General features: G+C 39.0%; 1 protein-coding gene across 1 annotated transcript in view; it reads left to right on the top strand.

The window, feature by feature from the left end:
• Nucleotides 1–22,112, top strand: part of LOC126482302 (laminin subunit alpha) — a 365,291-nt gene that overhangs the window by 330,051 nt on the left and 13,128 nt on the right. Inside the window, exons 48-53 of the mRNA XM_050106331.1 lie at nucleotides 4,583–4,902; nucleotides 5,545–5,789; nucleotides 10,862–10,945; nucleotides 14,333–14,545; nucleotides 14,676–14,842; nucleotides 20,573–20,818. Coding sequence (XP_049962288.1) covers nucleotides 4,583–4,902; nucleotides 5,545–5,789; nucleotides 10,862–10,945; nucleotides 14,333–14,545; nucleotides 14,676–14,842; nucleotides 20,573–20,818 — 1,275 coding nt within the window. The remainder of the gene's footprint in view (nucleotides 1–4,582; nucleotides 4,903–5,544; nucleotides 5,790–10,861; nucleotides 10,946–14,332; nucleotides 14,546–14,675; nucleotides 14,843–20,572; nucleotides 20,819–22,112) is intronic.

Genomic DNA, 22,112 nt, shown 5'->3' with positions numbered 1-22,112 from the left:
GCTCCGCTACTGCTTACTGGTTTAGTGGGCAGGTACACGGAGGGTGGGGAGTAAGTCATTGCATTGTCCTTGAACGCCCTCTGACAGGAAACTGCATTTCCTTTATTCAGTTAATTGTGGCAGCTGGTTGAGTTCAGGTCTGTTAGGGTTTGTTGTCCTCTCTGTGTGAAAATGGACGTAAAAATGAGCAACCAGTTTGTGTGAAATTTTGTTTTAAAACCAGGAAATCAGCTTCTGAGACTTACAAAGTGTTAAAAATATCTTTGGGAGATAATTGTATGAGCCAGTCAAATGTTTTTGTTTGGTTCAACAGATTTAAAAATGGCCGTGAATCATTTGAAGATGAACCATGGTCCGGTCATCCTTCCACCTCAAAAACGAATGAAAATGTTGTGAAAGTTCGTGACTTAGTGTGCTCTGATCATAGACTTAGACAATTAGGGAGATGGCTGATGAACTTAATTTAAGTTTCTATGCAGTTCAGTCAATTTTAACTGAAGATCTGAACATGCATTGAGTGTCCGCAAAATTCATTCCAAAAGTGTTGTGAAGTGACCAGAGACAATACTGACTTGAGGTGTGCCAACAACTGATTAATTGGACTAAAAATGACTCAGATTTGTTAAATAGGGCAATTACAGGTGACAAATCTTGGGTATATGAATATGATCCTGAAACCAAAGTGCAGTCTTGGCAGTGGAAGACTCCAGGTTCACCAACCAAAAAAAGCACAGCAAAGTCGGTTGAAGGTGAGGAAAATGTTGGTGATATTTTTCGATTCTACTGGTATTGTGCATCACGAGTTTACCCATGGAGGACAGACAATTAACCAGGATTACTACAAATGTGTCCTTGAGCGTGTGAAAAGGTGTGGTAGAAAAGGCCTGCATTGTGGAAAGACAGGTGTTGGGTGCTACACCATGATAATGCTCCAGCTCATCATGCCTTCTCTATCGTTGAATTTTTGACCAAATTCAAAATCCCTGTGCTTCCACAACCACCATATTCCCCTGATTTGGCTCCTGCAGGCTTCTACCTGTTTCCTAAACTGAAATTTTCAGTGAAAGGGAAGCGATTTGACTCAATTGAAGACATCGAGGCAAATACAGAGAGTGTACTTAACACTCTTCAGAAAAAAAAAAAAAATTCCAGGAATGTTTCCAAAAATGGAAACACCGTAGGAGTTGGTGTGTTCAGTCAGGAGGAGACTATTTTGAAGGAGATGCATCACAGTGGCATGTAAGTACCACCATTGTACAATTACAAGCCCATTCTTAAAACTTTCCAATCAGAACTCGTACATACATACACACACACACACACACACACACACACACACACACACATGCAAACGTGATTCACACAAACATGACCACAGTCTCTGGCTACTGAAGCTTTTTGTAATATTTTTACATTCCATCCTGGATTTTCCATTGTTTAAATCAATGTCACGAGTACTGGGTGGTGGTTTTGTGGATCATTTTTACTGTCTTTCTTGTAAATGAGTGTGACCTATGCTTCCTTCCAGGTACTGGGCGTGGTATTTTGTTCGAGGGATCTACAATAAAATGTAGTTAGAAGAGGGGTAACTCAGCTGCAAACCCAGTATAGAATCTGATAGGGATTCCATTGGGCCATGGAGCTTTGTTCAATTTTAACGATTTTATCATTTTCTCAATGCCACTGATGCTAATACTGATGTCACTGACATTGTCAGTGGTATGAGGATTAAATTGGGGCAGTTCTCCCACAATTTCAGTTTCTGTCTCCGTCATTAGAGACTGGATGCTAACTTTAGTACTACTAACAGCCTCTACATATGAACAGAATTTCTGTGGGTTTTGTGAAAGATCATTTGACAACATTCTGCTGTGGTAGTCATTGAAGGTTTCATGCATTGCTCTCTTTGACAGCCAAGCATATTTTTTTCAGCATCTCTTTCTCTATAGTCGTATGCTGTGTTTTACATCTATTGTACAGTTGTGTGTTATTCTGGAAGTTTCTTTATAGTGACTGTGTGCCATGGAGGGTCCTTCCGATTATGAACTGTTCTACATATATATCCAGTGCATGGTTAATTATTCTTTTAACCTGGAGCTGTGGTTACTCTACATGCTCCTGCCCTGTGCTGAGAGTTTCAAGTTCCTCATTGAGATATGACACTGCTGACTTCTTATGTAGTTTACTGTACATATATATCTTTCTGCTTGTTTTAGTTGTCCTTTGTACTTTGGTAATCATTGTTGCCACAACTGCATTTTGGTCGCTGATACAAGTTTTGATGTGACCATCCTCAAAGAGGTCATGTCTATTTGTTGCCATTAGATCCAATATATTTCTATAGTGGATGGCGTTCTGAACTATCTGTTCAAAGTAACTTTCAGAGAAAGCATTAAGTAATGTTTCACAAGATGTCTTATCATGCCCACCACTAACAAAACTGTAATTTTCTCAATTGATTGCTGGATGGTTAAAGTCTCCACCAGTGATTATACTATGATTGGGGAACTTATGTACAAGTAAACTGAGATTTTGTGTAAAGTTTTTGGTTACAACAGGAGATGAGTCTGGTGGGTGATAGAAGGATCCAGTTACTATTTTGTGCCCACCTCTCATACTGAGTTTTGCCCCAACAATCTCACATACAGCTTCTCAGTGGATTCAAGTTTCTTGTCTGCTGTGGCAAATACACCACCTCCATTTCCCATTAGCCTTTTCTTTTTGATATACAATTAAAATTTCCCCAAAAATCTCACTTCCATTAGTTTCAGGTTTCAACCAGCTTTCTGTATGTAGTAGTATGTGAGCTTTGCTGCTCTTCAGGAGCACTTCAGACTCTGGCCCTTTGCTGCAAATGAGAGATGACAGGATGCACAGGAGAAGATAGTATTTGGTGTACCTTTAATACCTGTACCACAGGTACACGACTCTTGGAAGCTCTTTTACCTCACTGATTCACTGCAGCTGCCAATTGTTTGACAGTAGTCAGAGCAATTTGCAGCTGCTTACGAATGTCAACCAACTCATCATGTGTTCAAGAACAGCATTCACAGGGGACTACATTTTAACTGGTGCAGTGTATTGAACTAAGCCTGCTGATTATCTTTTAATTTGTTGTGCTACAAAATTACTAATTCCCTGTAAGAATTGAAGCAAATGCACAAAACGAGGTTTCTATTAAGGCAAGAAAAACCTGTGGTAAAAATTATTAGTTTCCTGAAACTTTGAGGTTAATTATGGTTGTTAGCAACCTCAAAAACAGAATTAATTTATGATAAATGTGGATAATACATACTCTTCTTTATGGGAAAGCTAGATGTAACACAATATGTTACGTACAGTATCTGTTACAATAACTAAATCACAGATACCTATTTACTATAAATTAAATCATGCACAGGACAACAGTAACTTCTGCAAATTCTCAAAAATGCGTGTTAATTTGCATTGATATGCAATGAAATCTAGGATGATCTATTCATCGGCAGTGACTGTGAATCACTAATGCTGACTTGCTATGAAATAAGATTTCCAGGACAGGTTACGGGTAACTTACAAAAATGTAGTTTTATTAGCATCCGAAAGTTCTCAAAAACAACTTATTCTCTTATAATTATACAATGAAATTAGAAAATGATTGTTTTTAATAAAAATAGGCCTACTATTCTTCAAAATTTTAAAAGAGCACAAAGAAGTTTAAGCCTACAGTTGACAATAACAGTACGAGTTTACCATGGCATTTGTGAATGTTTGCAATTTCACAATACAAATGAGTATTGATAAAATCAGTGATAGATTATGCAAAAGCAATGCAAACAGTAAAATATGCAAATATAAATTTTCAAATCAGTACATGAATCTGGCACCTGATGTCTCACACAAAGGAAAATTCTAAAGCTGTATTTCATAATATTGTAGGGTGTTGAATGTATCTGTTAACATACCACCTCTGTCATTTCTGATACCCCAGAGTTTCCCACAGAAGAATCCTTCTTTATTTTTTGACTTACTTTGCATTAAAATATCCTGTTATCATCTTGTTGTCATTTATCAATTTCCATTGTCTTTGTAGAAGTCTTCTACCTCCTCATAATGTTGTGAACCCATTGATGCACTGACTTGAAGGATTTGCAAGGAATATCTTTTTGTTATTTATGAAATTAATCTTGCTATTTTGTCTGGGTTTCCATCAATATCATAATATGGTCTTCAATTTTTCTGTCTGGAGTGAAGCCTACAATTGAATTATATCCATGTATTGTGGAATATGTCCTGATTTCAGTTTTATTTGATTTTAATTTTTTTGCCACTCTTATGATTACTATACCATATCTGATTTCATCTTATTTCATTCCTCTTCCAACCTTACTACATATCTTCAGGCCCTTAAAGTTCTGGAGTTACTCTCTCCAAAAAAAAAAGTAATCAGAGTACTTGGGTAAGTCCAAGCTGTCGTCTTCTTCAATAAGTGTCATAGTTAGAAAAAGCACATTGTTTAAATATGTCTGAATGTTTGCTCATGCATGGAAAAAAAATAATAAACAAATTTAGATATTAATACAGTTCTGTTCTTTCCTTATAGGTTGCAAGTCTAATTTCATTCAGTGATAGAAGTCCAGGATATATAAAGTGGCCCAATGCATCTTCCACAAACCAACTGCAATTGAGTCTCAGGTTCAAGACAGAAGTCAGTGATGGTCTGTTGTTCTATGGAACAGATCAAAGTCAAAACAATGTTGCATCCTTGTCACTACAGGATGGTCGTTTGGTTTTCAGCAGTCAGCGAGAACAGTTACATAGTAGCCAGTCTACACAGTACAATGATAACCAATGGCATGTTGTTACTGCAACCCATGACAGTAGTGCACTACACTTGGATGTAGATGACTTTGACACTTTCACGTAAGTATTGGATGATCATTTTTAATTCTCTGATTGATTCTGCATTGAGTATGCTATTGCAGTTGGCTCACTATTTGTAAAATCACACCTACAACATTTTGCCTTCCGAGTCATCTGTCCTTTCTCCCCCTCATCCTGAGTTCCCCTCTTCACAGCTTTGTGCTTCCCTTTGTATCTCACTGTACTTGGCCTAGATACCAATCTCTTTATACTCATTCCCTTACTCATCAGGCACACTGCTTTCCTCTTTTCTATGCCCCCCACCCCAAGCAGCATACATGTAGGTAAGAGTCAAAAGGTTGTATGTTCTCATGAGTGTGTTCTCTAAAGAGGAAGAAAAGTTTGATAGCTGAGCTATAATATTCAAATTTGCTTTAGATGCCTTTGTACTGTGTAACACTTTTTCTGCATGGTGAAATGTTATCTTTCTCATAGATTGGTTCTTTAACACATAGAATTTGGAATATAGGAGAATCAGAACTTTTCCTTTTAATGAAGTAATCATTCTGTTGAGTCAGGCTAAGATTTTCAGTAGGACGTAGCTAAATTAGAACTAATTCTAGGCCTGAATACAGCTCCAACATAAATTTTAAAGATATTTCAGACTTATCTGTATTAAAACGATTTCTAATGTGTTTTCAGAACGGACACAGCACCTGCAGCACTCCATTTCATGTATGGCACTTTGTTTTTTGGAGGATTGCCTCCTGATTTTGAACCTGCAATTGGTGCAGCAGCTTCTGCTAAGCCGTTTATTGGCTGCTTGGGAGATGCAGTTGTTAATGGAGTGTTTATTAATTTTGCCAATGCTAAAGAGCATTCTGGGGTAATTCTTGGAAAATGTCAGGCAGCTGACCAGGTAGTACAGCCACCTGTAAGAATTCCAGGTAAGTGAAGGAAGAAATGCAAAAATTATTTTAGTAAAGAAAATATACTGTTATACATATTTGTTCCATAAAAATCTTTGTTGTATGCAGCTTTCATTTTTGTCTTAAGAGTTCAGTACAGTTCCTGTAGTCAGACCGCTTATTTTCTTTGGAGTAACCACAGTTTGTCCGTTTCAAGGTAATGTGATGTTAAAACCACTGTCTATGTTTGTGACAGAACGCACCTGGATTTTGTAGTCTCATCCTCAGTAGCACCAATCTTGATCACCTCAAAACTGAAAGTCTACAAAAGTGTGGAATGGTTTTCATTCAAAAATTTACACAGTAATGCTGACCAGTTTATCTACTACAAAAAATAATGAGTGCATCTATCCAGAATTAGCACCCCCTGTTTACAGAGGCAAAGTTAAGTATTCTATTGGAGCAAAAAATAAACAGTTCACACATATACAGTTAACACTGTCCTACAGTAGTGTGTTAAAGATGATCATACTGTTGTAGTTCAATCAAGTTACTCCCTAACCAGATTCATCTTGTCCAATTGTCACTGATTTCAGTGACAATAACACTTCAGTTGTTGTTGTTGTGGTCTTCAGTCCTGAGACTGGTTTGATGCAGCTCTCCATGCTACTCTATCCTGTGCAAGCTTCTTCATCTCCCAGTACCTACTGCAACCTACATCCTTCTGAATCTGCTTAGTGTATTCATCCCTTGGTCTCCCTCTACGATTTTTACCCTCCACGCTGCCCTCCAATGCTAAATTTGTGATCCCTTGATGCCTCAGAACATGTCCTACCAACCGGTCCCTTCTTCTCGTCAAGTTGTGCCACAAACTTCTCTTCTCCCCAATTCTATTCAATACCTCATCATTAGTTATGTGATCTACCCATCTAATCTTCAGCATTCTTCTGTAGCACCACATTTCGAAAGCTTCTATTCTCCTCCTGTCCGAACTATTTATCGTCCATGTTTCGCTTCCATACATGGCTACACTCCATACAAATAATTTCAGAAACGACTTCCTGACACTTAAATCTATACTCGATGTTAACCAATTTCTCTTCTTCAGAAACGATTTCCTTGCCATTGCCAGTCTACATTTTATATCCTCTCTACTTCGACCATCATCAGTTATTTTATTCCCTAAATAGCAAAACTCCTTTACTACTTTAAGTGTCTCATTTCCTAATCTAATTCCCTCAGCATCACCCGATTTAATTTGACTACATTCCATTATCCTTGTTTTGCTTTTGTTGATGTTCATCTTATATCCTCCTTTCAAGACACTGTCCATTCCGTTCAACTGCTCTTCCAAGTCCTTTGCTGCCTCTGACAGAATTACAATGTCATCGGCAAACCTCAAAGTTTTTACTTCTTCTCCATGAATTTTAATACCTACTCCGAATTTTTCTTTTGTTTCCTTTACTGCTTGCTCAATATACAGATTGAATAACATTGGGGAGAGGCTACAACCCTGTCTCACTCCTTTCCCAACCACTGCTTCCCTTTCATGCCCGTCGACTCTTATAACTGCCATCTGGTTCCTGTACAAATTGTAAATAGCCTTTCACTCCCTGTATTTTACCCCTGCCACCTTCAGAATTTGAAAGAGAGTATTCCAGTTAACATCGTCAAAAGCTTTCTCTAAGTCTACAAATGCTAGAAACGTAGGTTTGCCTTTTCTTAATCTTTCTTCTAAGATAAGTCGTAGAGGAGCACTAATTACAATGCAAATCAGTCAAACTGTTATTTCCTTTGGATAACAGAAATTACTTGGAATTCCTTAACATTAAAATTTTACAGTTTCACAGTCACTGGTGTGCAAATTTTCATATGCAGAATGAACATACTTGTGGCACGAGTCACACTGAGAATGCACTCAAACATAGATGTTACTCATGTACTTTCACACTGCGGACTGGCTATTTTGGTCGGCATGTGATTATTAATAGACAGGCATAAGAACAGACTTTTATTTTGAAAATTACATAATGCTTTGAAAAATGGCTGGGTTGGGATTTACTGTTCTTCATGAACTGCTACAACTAATGTGATTTTGGCGTATAGAAGATGTTGCTAGTTAGAAATTTAGAGAAATACGTGGGACTATTATATTTTCACATTGTGAAGCTCCTTGTTTATATGAATAAGAATCATGTTGCAAATTAGAGAAAATTACATGAAATTATTAATGAGTGTGTTAATTAACCAGTGTTGTACATTGCATTGTACAGAAAAATTAGGGTAACAAAAGCAAACTGGTGCTTTTCATTTATTATGCTGTCAAAGTTCGGAATCTAATAGTGGCTATGATGAAATCTGCAATGGAAACTGTCAGTGGCTGTGAACTTCAAGTTCAATTATTTTGGAAGATAATTAATTTTAGGTAATTTAAAATACCTTATAGAAAACTCAGAGTGCCTAACTTTCGAGTAGTGAAGGTCACTTTTCCCAACTACCTTGATTAGCACATAAAGCTTTGCATGTAGTGAACTAGATTACAAACATCAGTTAGTCATAACATTTAATTATGAGTGCCCTTATGAAAGGTAATTACAATGATGGAATTTGGATAGCTAAATTAATGATCTGAATAATAAATTCCAGTGAGATTCAGTCTTTACAGTTTACCGTATTTACTCGAATCTAAGCTGCACTTGAATCTAAGCCGCACCTGAAAAATGAGACTCGAAACCATGGGAAAAAAAATTCCCGAATCTAAGCCGTACGTGAAATTTGAGACTCGAAATTCAAGGGGAGAGAAAAGTTTTAGGCCGCACCTCCAATTCGAAACAAAGTTGGTCCATTGTAATATGAAACACAATTTAGGTCGAATGAATGACGATACAGCTACAATAGTTTGGTTCGAGTCGTAAGCTTAGCAGTTAAGCTTTACCAGGTAGCCATTGCCATGCGTCAGGCGCTCCGTCCGTATTTATACGGGTACTCTTCCTTTTTCACGTGCTTCGTCTGGTTTGAATCGATTGCTTATTTTGCTTTGATCTGATAAGTGCCGTTTTCTTTGTTATAGGTGTTTACGTCACTCTAAGCTGAAAATGCATTACTGTACTGTGTCATGCATTGTTTGTCGCATTCTGATAGTGCCTGTTTACGGCCTGTCACCGCTCGTGGCAGGGCTTGCAAAAAAAAAAAAAAAAAAAGAGAGAGAGAGAGAGAGAGAGAGAGAGAGAGAGAGAGATAGGAACCGTCTCATTAGCGAAACAATGGCAAGAGACTACTATTTGTTGTTACTTACACTGCTGCTTTCTTTGATAATGATCAACAAGAACCAAATAATACACTGTGTATGATAGAACATGTTCTGAACGAGAGTTAGGCGAAAATTTTTCTCCGTTTGAAAATCTTTGCGGCTGCTTCTTTAGTACATCAAATTCTGCACAGAAATTAGAGTCATCTTAAATTTAAAAATCTAGTCAGTTGCCATGCTTCATTTCTGACTGTATCACTATTAGGCATAAGAATAATACGAATATAAACATGACACGATATGTATATTCTTCCACGTTTGCTGTTGATTCGCTCTAGTTTCATAGTTAATTAGGCAGACAGCATTTAAATGAGATAGCAGCAGACACGAAAGAATACATGGCAAAATGTATATATTCGTATTATTCGTATGGTGAAGAGAATACTGCATGTGATTCACATTTCATCAGGTTCCCATTAGCAACCATCTCTTCTCACAGGTAGGAAAAAATTCAGAACGTAGAGTTGGCCATATTGACAAACATACCAAACAGTCTTGCCAGTCGGATTTTCGTAGTACATAGAAATTATGCTACATTCGAAGTCGAACAATACGGAATTTGTATTTACTTCGTTGGATAATGTATGAAAATGCAGTGGTCAAAACTCGGGGCGGAGAAAAAAAAAGCTCATCTTCCACCTTTTTTTTTAAATTTATTTACTGACGCAGAGGTTTTGGCGCAACTATTTATCTTTGTGCCTACAAAGCATACCTGTGTAGCGCTACATATATTCGACGGCAGAAGTTAGTTGTGGCAGCACCTACCACCATTTTTCAGAACTTCCGTTTGCTTTGCACTCAATTCTAAGCGGCAGGCGTTTTTTTGGATTACAAAAACCGGAAAAAAAGTGCGGCTTAGATTCGAGTAAATATGGTATTATGGGGACTAGAAAATGTAGCAGATGGAAAGAATCCACCTTCTATGTCACATGTTATATCCAGTTGTAGAAGTTACTAAACCAGACTACAATGAAACAGATTCAGTTATATTTCTTCATCTGAAGCAGTCCCAACAATCATATTAGAATTTTCAAGCTCACTGTATGGACAAAAAGTTTCATGTTGCATGTGAAATAAATAAATGCATTTGTGTTGTATGGACACACACACACACACACACACACGAACTGTATGCAGCTCGACTGGGATGGGTGTGTGAGGGTTTGTATCGTGTGAAGTGGTTGAGAGGAGAAAGAAGGCAGGGAGTGGGAGAGAGAATTGGGAAGTGTGGCTGACAGCTGGAAGGGAGAATCAGTAAGTTCTTGTGCTGACTCTCATTCATAGCCATTAGTTACCCTTCCCAAACCCTCCCTGCTTCATATCTCGCTTCGCCCATTCAATTCAGCACAACCCCTCACCCTCATCGAGCTGCAGACCTACTGTGCTGGCTGGCACTATGTAGTCAGTTTCCACAATAAAGCCATACATGTTTGAGTGCTCCTGAATATATATGTATGTATGTATCAGTGTGCATGTGTACTTTAGCTGGAAAAATGATTCATCTGAAAGCGGTCTTGTTTAACTGCCTTTCCATGACTCATCACCTCTACAATTTGGTGAACTTCACTCCTTAAATTATTTATATTCTATTAGGACCTTTTCATTGGCATAACAGCATTTACTCTTAGGTGACAGATTAAAATTCTGTAATTAATTTGTACCTCAAACTCAACAGGTTTTTAAAGTCTAATCTTCCTCCCTTCATGTCATTAGTTTCAGTTTAAGTGTCAATTGCACTGTTTCAGTTACCAAGTTTAAGTGCTCCTTTTAACCAGAAATGGACACTTTTTACTTTTTGTTGCAGATTCCTATGATGAAGATTACACCATTGTGGAAGAACCTGAAGAAAAAACAGAAGTGGAGCATGCAACAGATCGTCCAGGAGTAGGTAAGGAATGCCTGACATTGTTACCAAGCAGATTATTAATAGTATAAAAGAAATCTCAAAAAAATATTAACTTAGCGTCTTTATTCTATAAGTATCACTGTGTGATGTGATTTATAAAGAAGATTGCATTGCAAGATTTGCATTACAGTGCTACGAAACAGTTCAAGTGTCTTCCAGCACTTGTGAAAGATTTCTGTTCAGCTAGTCAATGTTAAAGGGTGAATGTACCAAGTTAAATTATGTTGTGAATTCAACAGATAAAAAAATTGTTTTCCCATATATTGCGTTTATGTGTTCCTCTTTTCTTCTTTTGTTTTCCTCAGACTTCACACACGATTGCTGTTTTCTTACACAGTCACTTGACAGTTTTGATATCCTACTTTATGCCAGCACGAATTTCATCTGTGCTGATGAAAACTTTCTGTACATTTTGCAACTATGTATACTCAATCTGCATTAGCTGCATTTCAATGCTTTTAATTGTTTACCTATTATTTATTTGATATACAAACAGGATACCACCTGAGATTTTGTATAAAGTATCAGATGGATGATATTGGTGTAGCTCATATAACCAGGCTGTCTATTGTGGGTTTCTGCCTGTGCAAGCAAATGTGGTTCTTTTAATTTTGATAACTGGCAAGGAACTGCCACTTTTGTGTCTTATCATATTCTTATTTTAATTTCCAAGTTTTCTATTTGGATTTCCAAACTGCTTCATTAATGACAACACTTTAGTTGACTGCCAGAATACTGTAAAAGCCTTGTCCATATTTTGGGAATCCCAAAAGACTCATTATTAGATATTCTCTGAACATGTGGCAGCTCTTTCATATTGTATTAACAGGCAATAAGCAACATTTTCAAAGAAGAAATGAGCAAAAATTCTAAAAACCAATCACTCACCTACAGGTGAATGATAAGTGGCACATACTCAAACGTAACAGACATAAACTTGAACTAGTAGTGAGCCGTAATATTATTTTTTTCTAAAGCATTCTCTTATGTATGCACACACCATTCATCTTCAGATGAGTGTTTGCCTATTCTAAGTTTATTTATTTTTCCACCTTGAAATTTCTGTTATGGAACACATTTAAATAGAAGCATGACAGAGCACTTGATTCTTATATTTTGTGTACTGTCTTATGTTGCGTACCATTAAATGTTCTGATGCACTCATTGTTACATACAATACCTTATCCCTACAATTTTCTCAGAGGTACATCTTTATGATTTACATATATATGCTTGTATATCCATGTCCACTATTCCTATCAACATTTGTGATATGTCCCAGATCACTTATGAATGCAGCCTACCTGTTCTTTCGCCCATTTCCTCAAAATCTGTTGGTTTTGTCAACTCTTAATCCGGAACTTCCTCAAACATATGGTTACAGAATTTATTGATTTTGTTAACACTTTCTGACTTGTTGCAAAAGCATTTCATATTGTATGAAAATGATGAAATCTGTCTTCAACATATACTCACACACTGGATAGCAATTTCATTTAATTATAACAATTATCACTCTGTCTGCAAGGTTAATAGAAATGTATATTTGATTTTTCTGTGCTGTGTTGTTTGCATTAGTGATTGATTTGAAGGACATTGCCACAGAAAACTATTTCCATTGCCCTTATATGGCACACCTCTTTCAAAGCTAGCATGAAGGACAATATCAAGAATTTTAAGTTTTAGTTTTAAACTAGTGAAAGAATTTCTTGGGTTGTTAACTGTATCTAATGCTTACCCTTTTCAAGCAGTTTACGGAAGGCTTTACTGCCTTGTTGAAATTACAAACATCTATTAAACCATCAAGAGAAATACTTTCAACTATATTTTAGCTCCGAGTTGTGTTATTACCTGTACTTCTCCTTACTGCAGAGCATAGGACAATAATACACAACAAAATTATAATTCTCTGTTCATAAAATATTAACATTCATTTTCATGCTATGTTATGACACCTGATACTGGTATTCTCTCATCTCCATGAGGTTCTTCAATTCATCAAATGAATTATTGTTTAGAGTCTTTTAGCCCTTTGTTGGGTTCAAAAAGGAAGAAGTATACATACACTTAACTGCACAATAATTGGCTGGCACATATCACAATCATAGCACTGGTGTGCAACATGCCATGATGAGAGGATGTGTAGAACAGTGGAACCACAATAAGTGATTTAAATGCCTGAGAATTGGTGTGCATTTAGGCCCAACAGTGCCTCCTTTTGTGTGACCAGACAGGTCAGTGTTGTGCAATGCTTAGTTGGTGTGGAGCTGTCATACAAAGTACAAACGTGTAACTAAGTGCCACTATGCCTCACCAACATCACAGCATGGAATATCAGCATGTGAAAGCGTTCTAACAAGGCAGAATGATTGGACTCCAGGAGACAGGTCTGTCAATCCTTGACACTGCAGCTTGTATGGGGCATGCTGCTTCAACCAGTGAGGTGTATATGGAACCACTGGAGAGAAGAGGGCCATACAGCACTGATAGGGTACTGGAGAGCATAATGTGATCACAGCATGAGATGACTGCCACCTTGTCTGCTTGACTGTAATGGACAGAACAGTTTCTTCGACAGTGTTGGAATTATGTTGGAGCACTGCAATGGCATGAACATGTGTGCATTGACAGTTTGGCATTGTATTCTGCGGGCTGGACTGGTGGCATGCCATTGCGTTGGCTTCCATTGACCAGAAACCACCAACACCGCAAACTGTGATGGGCGCATAAAGCTGACACTGGTGCGCTGAGTGGAGAAATGTAGTGATTTTGGACAGTTCTTGCTTCAACTTGTCCTACAGTGATGGCTGCGTGTGCATTTGATGTCGCCATGGTGAACACAGTTGGGAAGACTGCATTGTCAAGTGACATAGTGGACAAATGTCAAGCGTGATGGTTTCAGGCACCATTGCCTGTAACATGCAATCTTGCCTCTTATGTCTTGTGGGCAATCTGAACAGCTAGTGCTATGTTAGAGAAGTCTTACAGCCCAAAGCACCATACTTCTGCAAGCCATTCCACATGCCATATTTCAGCAGGATAACACTTGGCTGCATGGGGCGAGGAATGTGCAAGCCTTCTTCGAAGAATGATGGGTACCACTGCTTCCCTGGCCTGCCTGTTCACCTGACATGTCACGTATCAAACATGTCTGTTGTGTGTGCTCATTTCCTGGACTCCAGCCATTCTGGTCAGAGTCCAGAAAGCGAGTACACACAACAACACAGCTTGCATTACCTGAAAAAGTTGACTGGGTCAGTCATTGAAATATTGAAAACAGCTCAGCTACACACCTAGAAGTACATTATTAATCAGTTACACTGGAGATCATACAAAAGTTTTACTACTGTTTGATTTTCTGTGTTATAGAGTTTGTACCAGAGGCAACACCTGAAGCAGTCACGACTACAATGACAACTACAACCACCACTACCACAACTACAACAACAACAACCACCACCACTACTACAACTCCAAGCACCACCACCACTACCACAGAACCACCTCCTGATCAGTGCAGACTACCACTGCGACCAGCTTATGATCCAGAGGCCTCATTTGAGACACATGGATATTTTGTCAGTAAGTATTTCCAGTCTGACATTTAGTTTAGTGGTGTGTAAAAGATGCGTGACCTTGTATTTTGATGTTCTGAAGTGTCTTAGTATTATATTAAATATATTATGAGATGCTAATTTTTAAAATATTTCAGGTAGAGCAGAAAATAGCAGAATACTGTTCGACAGGTTACCAGGCCGCCTGAAGAATAGATACGACTTTAGTCTTCAATTTAAAACACATTCTTCAGAGGGAGTTCTATTCTATGTAGCAGATATAAAACATATCGATTTTATTTCTCTTTATATGAGGAATGGAAGGGTTAGTAATCAACTAACACTTTTTACATTTATTATTCTTTTCTATAGATCTCAGTGTTACAGATACATAAGGTTGCTCAAAATAAATGTCTGTTCAATATCATTAGACAAAAATGTTAATCCAGAAGTATTCTTGTTTAATTCTACAATGTAACTGCACTTTTCAAATGTTAACAATTTGTTTGTCACATTGCAAAATGATTCAGAAGACATCTTGCAGTTTATGTCCATGCAAATCTAAAGTGGGCTGATGCATGATGCACAGTAAGACATAAAAGAAAAGAGCATTCACATTTGTTTTCACGCACTAGCTCTTTCTCCAGCAATAGGTAACACATTGACACACACAACCACACAGGCACCCAAACACGTCATGGGATACAACAAAAGGAGATATTCAAGAGAGAGGAGGAAACTGAAGGGGGAAAATGGAAATGGGGAGGAGAGAAAAGGAGAGAAAGTTGAATATGGAGAGGGAGAAATGGAGGGGAGATGAAAGGAAGTTGGTTTGAAAGAGGTGGGAGGAGAGGGAGATGGAGAATTCCTGCATTGTGGGAAGGGAGAGGGAGAGTAGTGGGAGAAAGCAGTGCATAATTTGGGCAGAAAAGTAGTGGTATGGGCAGAAGAGACAAGAGAAAAGAAAAGGTGAGGTGGTAGGAACAGGTTAGCACAGGTTTAGGCCATGGGGATTGAGACAGCACAGGGTGTGTTGGAGAGACGATTCCCATTTGCATAGTTAAGAGAGAACTGTGCTGGAAGGGAGTATTCAAAAGGCCCATTTGTGTTGTGATGTGCAGCATGTTCTGCAGCTAGGTGGTCAAGTTTGCGGTTTGCCACAGTTTGGCAGTAACCATTCATGCGAGTAGACAGTTGGTTGTTGTCATGCCCACATAGAATGCTGTACTGAAATTGTAGTGTAGCTCATATATAACATAGCTGCTTTCTCACATGGGCCTGCCTTATATTGGTTGGGAAATGCCTGTGGCCAGGCTGGGATAGAAGGTGGTGGTTGGATGTATGGGACATATCTTACCCCTGGGCCTAGCACAAGGAATAACCCTAAGGGAGCAGTATTAGGTGTAGGACGGATATAGGTGTGGACAAGAGTATTCTGTAGGGTGGGTGGACAGTGGGATGCAACTTTGGGGGATGTTGGTAGGATTTTGGGTAGAAGATCCCTCATTTCAGAGCATGACGTTAGGTAGTCAAGGCCCTGGTGGAGGATGTACCTGAGCTTTTCAAGGCCGAGGTGATTCTGGGTGATCAGAGGAGCGTTTTTCGGCAGCTGGTTAACAGGTATACTGGTGTCAGAGGTGCAGATGGTATGGAAAACTTCTTTGTGGGTGAGATGAATAGGATATTGTCTGTCAGTAAAGGTTCTGCTAAGGTTATCAGTATATTTTGACTGCTCCTCGTTTCCACTGCATTGCCCACAGATGGCAAGGCTGTAAGGGAGAGACCTTTAGATATGTAAAGGGTAACAGCTCTCAAAGTGAAGGTACTGCTGATGGTTGCTGCTCTTGATACAGACAGACGTATTTATGGACCTACCTGAGAGGTGGAGATCAACACATAGGAAGGTAACTTGTTGAGTTGAGAAAGACCAGGTGAAGTGGATTTGGGAATAGGTGTTGAGGTTATGGAGGTAAGAGCGTAGGTCATCCTTGCCATGATTCTGGATCATGAAACTGTCATCAATGAATCTGAACAAGACAAGATGTTCTTCCTATACAGTCAACACTTAAAACCTGTTCAGATTCATTGATGATATTTTCAAGATCTGCACTCATGGCAAGGACAACCTTACTCTTTTCTCCATAACCTCAACACATTCCCAAATCCAATTCACCTAACCCTTCTTAAGTCATCAAGCTACCTTCCCAGATGTTGATCTGCCCTCTCATATGACTCCATAAATACGTCTATCCATATCAAGTGCACCAGCCACCAGCAGCCTCCACTTTGAGAGCTGTCATCCAACACATGTCAAAAAATCCTTTCAGCCTTGCCATCCCTTGATGCCGCATCTGCAGTGCAGAGCAGGTGTTGTCAAAATATACCAATAGCATTGTGAGAAGCTTTACTTACAGACAGTATCCTAGCCAGCTCACCCAAAAACACTCTCCCATGCAGTCCGCTGCTCTGATGCTACTAAACCTGTTAATCAACAACCAAGAAGCGTTCCTCTGATCATCCAGTATCCCCTGGCTTTAAGAAGCTCAACCACATACTTCACCAGGGCTTCGACTACCTCACATTGTGCCCTGAGGTGTGGGATACACTACCCACATTCACCATCATAGTGTTCAGTCACCCATCCAACCTAAAGAATGTCCTTGTCCATCCCTATACCAATCTTACTCTCATTACTCCACCACATGTGTCTTTCCCTTGTGGTCAGCCCAGGTGCAAGACCCATCACATACACCTACCCATCATCTCATACTGCAGTCCTGTCACAGGCATTTCCCACCCAATAAAAGACAGAGCCAAGTGTGAAAGGAGCCATGTTATGTATCAGCTATACTGCAGGCTCTATGTGAGCATGGCAACTAACCAACTGTGTACTCACATGAATGCCCACCGCCAAACTGTGACAAAATGCAAACTTGACCATCCAACTGCCGAAAATGCTGCACACCACAACACAAATGTCTTCAACAGCTGCTTCACTATGATGACCATTTGGATACTCCCCTCCAGCACAAGTTTTTCTGGACTATGCAGTTGGGAATTGTCTGTCCAACACATTCTTTTGTCTCGTGATCCCCATGGCATACACCTTTGCTAGTCTGTTCTCACTGCCTCACCTTCTCTTTTCCCTTGTCTCTTCTGTCCATACCACTCCTTCTCAGTCCAGATCATGCACTGCCTTCTGACACTACTCTTCTGTGCCCCCCCCCCCCCCCCCCCCCCCCCGCTCACCCAATGCAGGAATTTTTCCCTCTCCCTCTCTCCTTTCTCTCTTTCCCCCTCCCCCTTTTCCCCCCTTCCTCCATCTTCCTCTACCTATTTTCATTGTATCATGTGTAACCTTTCTTGTGTTGCTGTGTGGCTGTGAAGTCGTCTGTCCAAAGGCGTATCTGATTCCCACTACACCATCCTTGCGTCCTTCCTCATACTGACTTTTCTTTTGGAGTTTAATTGAAGAGCAAAGACAGAGGATATCAGAAACCTTTGTACTATTTATCAGGAGAATGACACAGGGGAAATCATCATAAGAAAATGATGTGGTCATTTGAAATATATGTTGACGATTCACAGTGTTCAGGAAGGCCAGGGGATTTTGATGAAGTCCTTCTGAACACGTTAATCCATGTTAAGCAATCCAAGAATTAGCAGTTGTCATAAACTGTGAGCAGTCAATGGATAAACAATATTTCCACTCCGTGGACAAAGTTAAAAAATATGCTATTTAGAGAAACTACAATAATTTGCTGTTGATCATTAGTGCATCTCTACTTGCTAAGACTGCTGCTGAGGATGGGGAAAAGAAAAAAAAATGTGGGACTGGCTGAATCCTCACAAAGAAAGCAACCTCTGATACTAAAGGCACTATCTATTTGCAGAAGATGACACATACACTGCATGATCAAAAATATCCGGACACCCCCAGAAACATACGTTTTTCATATTAGGTATAGTGTGCTGCCACCTACTGCCAGATACTCTGTATCAGCGACCTCAGTAGTCATTAGACATCGTGAGAGAGCAGAATGGGGGTGCTCTGCGGACCTCACGGACTTCGAATGTGGTCAAGTGATTGGGTGTCACTCGTGTCACACATGTTTATGTGAGACTTCCACAATCCTAAACATCCCTAGGTCCACTGTTTCCGATGTGATAGTGAGGTGGAAATGTGAAGGGACACATACAGCACGAAAGCGTGCAGGCTGACCTCTTCTGTTGATTGAGAGAGACTGCCAACAGTTGAAGAGGGGCGTAATGTATAATAGGCAAATATCTATCCAGACTATCACACAGGAATTCCAAACTACATCAGGGTTCACTGCAAGTACTATGACAGTTAGGCGGGAAGTGACAAAATTTGGATTTCATGGTCAAACGGCTGCTCATAAGCCACACATCACGCCAGTAAATGCCAGACAACGCCTTGCTTGGTGTAAGGAGCATAAACATTAGACAATTGAACAGTGGAAAAATGTTGTGTGGAGTGATGAATCACGGTACACAATGTGACGATCTGATGGAAGGGTGTGGGTATGGCGAATGCCCAGTGAATGTCATCTGCCAACGTGTGTAGTGCCAACAGTAAAATTTGGAGGCGTTGGTGTTATGGAGTGGTTGTGTTTTTCATGGAGGAGGCTTGCACCCATTGTCGTTTTGCTTGGCACTATCACATCACAGGCCTATATTGATGTTTTAAGCACTGTCTTGCTTCCCACTGTTGAAGAGCAATTCGGGGATGGCGACTGCATCTTTCAACATGATCGAGCACCTGTTCATAATGCACAGCCTGTGTTGGATTGGTTACATGACAATAATATCCCCGTAATGTACTGGCCTGCACAGAGTGGTGACCTGAATCCTATAGAACACCTTTGGGATGTTTCGGAACACTGACTTCGTGCCAGGCCTCACCGACCGGCATTGATACCTCTCCTCAGTGCAGCACTCCATGAAGAATGGGCTGCCATTCCCCAAGATACCTTCCAGCACCTGATTGAATGTGTGCCTGAGAGAGTGGTAGCTGTCATCAAGGCTAAGGATGGGCCAACACTATATTGCATTCTAGCATTACCGATGGAGAACGCTGTGAAGTTGTAAGCCATTTTCAGCCAAGTGCCCACGTACTTTTGAACACAGTGTATCTGTTATAATAATGAAAGCTTTATGACAAAAATTTGCTTTCCAGGAATGTAATCATAATTGTTGATGTGTATTGCCAACTTGGATATGTGGTGAAAATATTTGCAAATGGCCGAGGAGGGTGTTTTAAGTATGCCACATCACATATCACTTAAATTGCAAAAGCAGCTGTCCAGGAGATTGGTTGGCAAATGCCTCTTCATATCTTTCATCATCATGAGCATTGAGGAAATGCGTCAGATAATTGAGATTTTTTCAAAGTTCAGCTCCAGGCAATCACATTTTATTAGTATATCTATAAGAGAGCCTACACCAGCACTACAGAAAGTCATGCAGAATGAAGGAAAATATTATTACTCATCTTTTTCTGAGTACTTTTCATCTTAAATATTTCTATTACACCAATGAGACACTGTAGACTGCTGCTTCGCACCAACATGCATAAGTACAAGAGACAAATGACTGGGCTGCGAACAAATTGAATCAAATTAATAACAGACCAAATCCATCATGTGAAATATTTTCACTAGTGACAACTGGTGTACCACAGTAAAAATATAAGTCAGATGTGTCTAGAGTAACAGTCTGCTCACAAACTGGAGATCTATGTCAAGATATTGACCTGTCAGATCCTACATCTAGAATAGTGATAAATCGTACAATGGAGAACACTCCACGTAAAAGATTTTTTTAAATAGTTGATTTAACACTTCTGTTCTGTAACATATCTATTTTTAATAGATATCTGTGTGGGTCATGTAATTAGGAATGTGTCTTGCTAGCTGCACACTTTACTCATTAGAGAATTTTTACGTACAAATTGTGATAATAGCTCTATGTGTAAAGAAACCACCAAAACTAAGTAGCAGATAATTAAGACTACTGTATGTTCTCTTTTCAGTTGGTCCATGCATTCAACTGTGGAACTGGAGCAGCCAATATCACAAGCACCAATAAATTTGATGATGGAATGTGGCACACAGTTGAATTTTCACGACATTTTACAACAGGCAGTCTCATAGTGGATGGTCAACCAGAAGGAGATGGACACTCACCTGGAGACACAAAATCCATAAATGTTGAACCACCAGTATTTCTTGGAGGTGTTCCTCAAGAAATTGTTGAAAAAGTTAGGCTTAATGTGAAGGTATCCTGTTTTGCTATATTCAGATTATGTTTTTATTTTGACAGGGGAATTCAGAAGTTTCCAAGTATTAGGAATATGAGAGATGTTCCTTTACGAAAGTGTTAAGAAAAATTTAAAGAAACTGAGCCAAATAAACCTTTATTGCCAAAATCGAAGAGCAAATTGAGCAAAAATAAGCGTGCACAAAAAACAACTTTTCCCACAACATATGAGACTTTTGAGTCACTTTTCAGTTTGTAAGGTTCTGGCTGTGTTGGACATGATATATTCAATGAAGATTTAATATTGTTCTTGTTTACCTCTTATCTGCAATACTATGAAAAGTATAGATCACTATGCAATGTGCTATTTTTTACAGTGAGTAGCAACCTATCCTTTTCATAATATTGTTGATGTTCCAACTTGGACTTTCCATTTATGATTTTACCTCTTGTTTGCTCAACTGTAGCTTTGACTGAGGTGATGAAAGACTTCACTTCCTCCTTGCACGATTTGCTATAAGGAAATGTAATATTACTGCTCCTGTTTTTCTCGAGCAATTATACAAACACCTTCCATTTATGTAATCTGTATATTTCCCAGATCCATGTACAACATCTACTGGATAACATAAAACATCAAAACAGAGCATCCAGTATAAAACATCTTCAAACAGGTCTGTCTAAAGAATGACATTTCATTTGTTTGAGGAAACACCATGACTGTTGTCAAGAATATGTGTATTCTCCAAGGACTTCGCGCTTTTCCAGAGTGGGCCCCAACAATGCTAAGAGCTTCTATAATCATGACCACAGAAGTACTTCCTGTCGTGAAGTTAATGTGATTGCTACCCCATCTTGGAAACATGCATCATCCCTCAGCTTGATTCTCCACATGCAAAATAAAAATAACAGATAAATCTACAGAATATTTGTACTCTTCTCTATGAAAACGTGTTTTACGGTTTTCAATTGCAAGTATTATTTGTCAGTAAAAGTGTATAGAGATACACATCAGTCCTCTGAAGTGGTACGTAATACCACAAGTTATTAATTGTACTGCAGGTACAGAAAGAAGTATTGGCTTGTATTCCTCATGTAAAAATGATAAGAATTGTTCATATCAGTATGGTTTAAGAAACTGATATCTCTGTGTGTGGATGTGTATGCTTTTGTTAGAAAAAAAAGAGCAAGGGTTCAAAAGTTAGTGAATGTTGTTTTCTGTTATGTATGATTTCACACCACACCTCAGTCTGCTATAGGTGAATGGTTGCATTTACCTTATTTTACATTTGGATTCAGAAATGGTTTAGTTT

Source organism: Schistocerca serialis, chromosome 5, assembly GCF_023864345.2.
Source record: "Schistocerca serialis cubense isolate TAMUIC-IGC-003099 chromosome 5, iqSchSeri2.2, whole genome shotgun sequence".
Lineage (NCBI taxonomy): Eukaryota > Metazoa > Arthropoda > Insecta > Orthoptera > Acrididae > Schistocerca > Schistocerca serialis.
The sequence above is the reverse complement of the archived record's forward strand: the minus strand, read 5'-3'. Positions and strand labels throughout refer to the sequence as shown.